Source organism: Solanum stenotomum, chromosome 10 (genome assembly GCF_019186545.1).
Source record: "Solanum stenotomum isolate F172 chromosome 10, ASM1918654v1, whole genome shotgun sequence".
NCBI classification, from domain to species: domain Eukaryota; kingdom Viridiplantae; phylum Streptophyta; class Magnoliopsida; order Solanales; family Solanaceae; genus Solanum; species Solanum stenotomum.
Window position 1 is genome coordinate 36,568,884 of NC_064291.1, and position 5,103 is coordinate 36,573,986.

The window sequence follows — 5,103 nt, forward strand, 5'->3', positions numbered from 1 at the left end:
CGCAAGATATTAGCTATAAAATTTAGTTATTTATGCATAAGCTATTTTACATAAAATATACATGTATTACTTATATATATTTCTAAATAGTAAACTAAACATAATATTAATTTTATATATGAATAATATGCCTTCTAAATTTGGTTTCTTATCCAATGTTAAGTACTCATATTGGAGCTCGATAATACATAAATCATTTACCTCCTAAGTTTGGTTTCTCATTCGGTATTTAATATCCACATTGGAGTCCGATTAAATCCGAATTTGCATAAGAAAGTCTTTCATTAGAGTAAAACACTCCCTAATAAAGACGACTCCGTACCCAAAATGGCTCAAATCTGAAACTTCTTATTAAGGGTGAAGACGTACTTACCACTTCACCCTAACTTTTGTTGGTATTTACCTCCTAATTAGCTACCAAATAGGTATTTGCTTATACAAAATTTAATATTTATATTAAATCATTTTCAAACCAGCTAACAAACATTCCCTTATTTTAAGAAGAATTAAAACTACTAATAACACCATACTATCTTATAGAAATCTTTCAGCACTAGAAACTATTGTTTAATGTAATTATTTGAAACAAAAAGTGAAACTTCTAGTTTAGTCTAACTAGAAGATGCTGAGCAAGGAAAAAGGCCCAACTTTGGATCATATGGTGGCACAATACTTGTGAATGGGACCTATCAACAAAATTCCCATAAATTAAAAATTTGTGAAAGGGGTTACTCATTAGCTGGCACCATTTTAATATAGTCATGGCCCCATTTACCATCATAATATCATATGATTGCCCCTAAACAAGGGGAAAAATACTAGTGCAAACCATTAAATTCTCTCTAAAGATCAAATTCACAACTCCCCATTAAAAGGGGTGTGAATAAAGTGAAGGAAAAAATTATTTATAATTATTTATAAGGTATTGAATATTCATAATGATATGAAATCTTTTGAAGAAAATCATGGAGGTTTGATTCAAACACTAACACTGTCGTTAGGGTATTTGCTTTTCAAAAGACTAATTTGCTACCTTTATTCAATACCTCCAAAGAACACATGCAACAAAAAAAGTTAAGTTAATTTGGTGGTTGTAGCTACTTGATTGATGTGGTTGACACATAATTAATCTTTAAATTAACACATCAATGATGATAGATCATGTGGAGCTTTATTCAAAGAAAAAAATGATGAAGGTGCGTAAGTAAAATCTTACATGGAAAGTAAAAAAAAAAAAAAAAAAAAAACTATTTATAAGGTATTGGATACTTATATTAACCCAACACGTACGAACCATATCACATCATATTTTTTTGATAGGTTATAAGGGGGAATAAGAGTCAACAAGAAGGTTTTAACAAAATTGATGTAATTTCACAAACAATAAATTATCCACAGTCAACCTTAGTTTGGGTGGGCACTTACCATCTTGTTAAGATAGTACACTCATTAACCAAAGATTTCAAATTCGAATTGCCTTTTCTAGGAAATAGAATATCATTAGCTAGAGATTTTGGATTCGAATTGCCATTGTTAGGAAATGATTTACCCCTTTCAACGCGAATCCAAATAAATTCTAATATTTTTTTCTTGACTCAATATAACTCCTTAAAAATGTATTCATTGTGAGAAATACAAAGGTAACATGGGATAATAATACAAATTCAGAACCAAAAATCTATATGGTGGCTGTTTTCTTCACCATAAACAGTCATTAATAACAATAAAGTTACCAAAAAGTACATGAAAAACAGAAGAAAAAAGAAAATGGAGATTTTCTTTGGGGATATTTGTTAAAGGAAAGTAAAAATAAGATGACCTATTTGAACATAAAGTTTAAAATGTGGACTAAATTCACATTACACTGAAATTAGCTCTAACAACACCCATAAAAAAAATCTCTCTCCACATTTTTTCAGACATCACAAACCATATATTTGTGGCGTAAGTTGAATTACTAAAATGCCCTTCGATAGAACCCTTAATTTGTCAAATTTCAAGGACAAGACAATTGACCAAAAGGTGCAACATTTGGATCTTACTTTTCCAATTTCTACAGTTTGCCCCAAAAACTAATCAGAAACTGAAAATTAACCCCCAGAAATTTATACCTTTAGCTCCCTCTGCCAATCATCTCTTTGTACCTGAGAATTGAATCCAACCTCTGCAACTTCAACTGTTGCTTGAATTTGTTGATGAAATCATCGGCTTTTGCATCGACTTCATTGTCTTCATCGCTTGTTTTAGCATTCTTCTCCCTTGTAGTCGCCGGCCGCCGAGCTTCTACGATGGTTTCTTCTTCAAAATGCGCAAATGGCGATTTCATACTAGCTGATTTCTTCATCTTCGTCGGCAACTTCACCGGAGGTTCACCTGCTGACGGCTTCGTATCTGATCTGCTCCTGCTCACGTGTCGTTCACTTAACTGACTGTACACTTCATCCAAGCTCTTCATCTCACCTTCCTCTTCTTCATCATCTTCATTTTCCTCTTCGATTTGCTGAAAATCGAAATGGGTCTCCATATTTTTAAGTTTCTGTTCATGGGTGTGCTGGAAAATGAACTGGGTCGATTTCGATTTATCTGGAAGGGTTTCTTCAAAATGGAAATCCGGTTCCATATTTCCGAATTTTTGTTCATGGGTGTGCTGAAATAGGTACTGGGTCTGTGTATCTGGGAGATTTTCCTGATGGGTTTGCTGGAAATCGTACTGGGTTTGTGCCTTTTGGACATTCTTCTCTTGATTGAAAATATACTGGGTGGTGGTGTCTGGTTCTACGGTAGTATGTTCAGGAGATGGTTCAAATATGTAATGTGTTGGTGGTTCGAATGGTGGGGTTTCTTGTTGATGGGGATGGGGATGTTCAAAGCTGTAATCCTTAGCAGGTTCTTGAGATCTGTAATTGGAGAAATTAATGGATTTGATGCGTTGAAGAAGAGAAGGAGATCTCACAAGTTTAGTGGGCTGTTGTTGTTGTGGCTGATTTTGTGAGTAATCTTCCTGTTGATGTGAGTTGTCTTGTTGTTGTTTTGGATGATTATGTTTTTGGTTAGCTAAGGAAGAAGTAAAAGCAATGGTACCTATCATAACATTGAGAAGAACAAAAAGAACAGTGGGAGTGAACCAGCTATTCATGGATGCCCAGATTGAAGAATAGACAGTAGATACAGAATCATCAAACATGGTGATTTTCTAGAGAGAGAGAGAAATGGAAGTGAAAGTGGAGAGCAAAGATTGGAGTGTGGTATTGAACAGAGTTTGGAGATAGTAAAAGCAGAGGAGAGAGAGAGAGAGAGGGGCTAGAAGATGGCAAGTGGTGGGTGGGATCAGGGCATGGGGATGAATGATAGTTGGGTGCGCTATACTTTATTTTCTTTGCATGGGATTTCTTTAACCTCAATATTTTCTAATCAAAATCATGTAGGAGTAAAATATTTGATATGATAACATACTATCATAATTTATAAATATTATTTTCATAAAATTATATAACTTATAGCTTATCCTTGATAAATTTAACTTGCATATATGGATAGTGTTTGACCCTGATCTAGTCAATCAGTTAGATGGCAGCATGAACAAGGTTTTAAAGCATGTTGACCTTGTCACTTGCATAAGCCAAGGAAACAAACATGCAAGACTAAGTTGGCGATGGACCGTTGACAAAGTTCAGATGTACAAAATGGCACCAAAGTCTGATTTCGAAATGGCAAGTGAGGACCAATGACTTGAGGGCAAGGCAGCTTGGTGAGGACTTGACAAGATGAACGCTTAATAATGTTATGTGGGCATGGTATTGATATTCAAAGACTTCCAAAGGCAAATGACTGGCAAAGCTAAGGCAACAATGCAAAGGGCATTGATGCCAACGTGAGATAAGGAAATGACATAGTTTTAAACATTGGTCTGGCATCATTGAGTGAGAGCAATGAAAGTTTGAAAAGACTAAGTAAGGCAATGGTATGCATGGGTGTAGCTCGGCCAGAAGACAAGCAAAGCCAAATCTATCCGGCGGTTACAAAGCATATGTCAAGCACATGATTGGTGGTTACAAAAAGTGCAGTCTTATCCTATTTCGGTTAAAGCTTGATTTTGGCGCCTTGTTTGAATTAATTTGAATATCCTAAGTAGTTGTGGATTGTCAACTACATAGGAGAGGATCAGACTAAAGCCAACAAGTGTTTCCTTCCTTTTACGCCACTTGGATGCATAAAATTATAAATGTGTAGGCTGCCTAATGTGGAATTTCGAATTGGTTGTTCTAAGTATTAGGGAATACTAATTAGAGTGACGAATCTAAGTATAAGGTGTAGGGTGATCTTATAGTGTCAAGGCTGGTACAAATAAGTGTTCTTGTATTCACTTTAATTAATACGAGTTGGAATTGAGTTTTTCGTAAAGCTGATTGTCTTATTCTCTTTTCCTAAATTGCTTGGCTATCTTCTATATTGTTGCCTATTGGTTTATATTGCCTAAAAATGTCCAAGTGTTAGCCTCAAAATGTTGCTGCCTATATTTCGAGTTAAAGCCAAAACAATCCTAAATTTGTTTAAGTATTGGAAGGCTAACGTCAACAAGGTTATTGGCTGTCGAAGTGGGTTAAATCAGTGAACTACTTAGTGTTCAATGAGCAAACCCCTTACAAATAGTGTATACATAATTTATATGTGATGAGTACAATTTTGCCAGTGACAAAGAAGTCTATATTTTTATAAGTGAACGTTTTATGCTTCTTAGTTAAAAATTATATGTAATTATTTTTTAGCAAAAAGAGGGATGTAATATGAGAACCTCTCAATAGATCACCATCTTAATATTTTTCTTAATCAAATGTCACGTCCCAAGCCTACATCCTGGGCGCGACTGGTACTCGAGAACCATTGTTGGCCCCAAGCGAACCCTTGTCTGACTTACTACTCAGCGATAGACTTATATAACAAGGAAATAGTCTCAAAATATGAACTCATGAATTAAACTTAGAATGTCTTAAAAGAAACATTCAACTAGCCAAGATGACAACTCAAGACTCAAAACATAAGCCAATAACAAGATAAAGACAAATGAATAACTAACTGTCTATGAAGCCTCTAACAACTGAGATG

General features: G+C 34.8%; 1 protein-coding gene across 1 annotated transcript; it reads right to left on the minus strand.

The window, feature by feature from the left end:
* Window positions 1-1,759: 1,759 nt before the first annotated feature.
* Window positions 1,760-3,353, minus strand: LOC125841125 (pathogen-associated molecular patterns-induced protein A70-like). The gene has a single exon (XM_049520141.1). It carries the CDS (start codon window positions 3,182-3,184, stop codon window positions 2,114-2,116), a length of 1,071 nt encoding a protein of 356 aa, XP_049376098.1. The 5' UTR covers window positions 3,185-3,353; the 3' UTR covers window positions 1,760-2,113.
* Window positions 3,354-5,103: the final 1,750 nt, after the last annotated feature.

What these genes read in the sequence shown, in the direction of transcription:
- LOC125841125 (XM_049520141.1), bottom strand. Translation starts at nt 3,184, where the DNA reads ATGTTTGATGATTCTGTATCTACTGTCTATTCTTCAATCTGGGCATCC.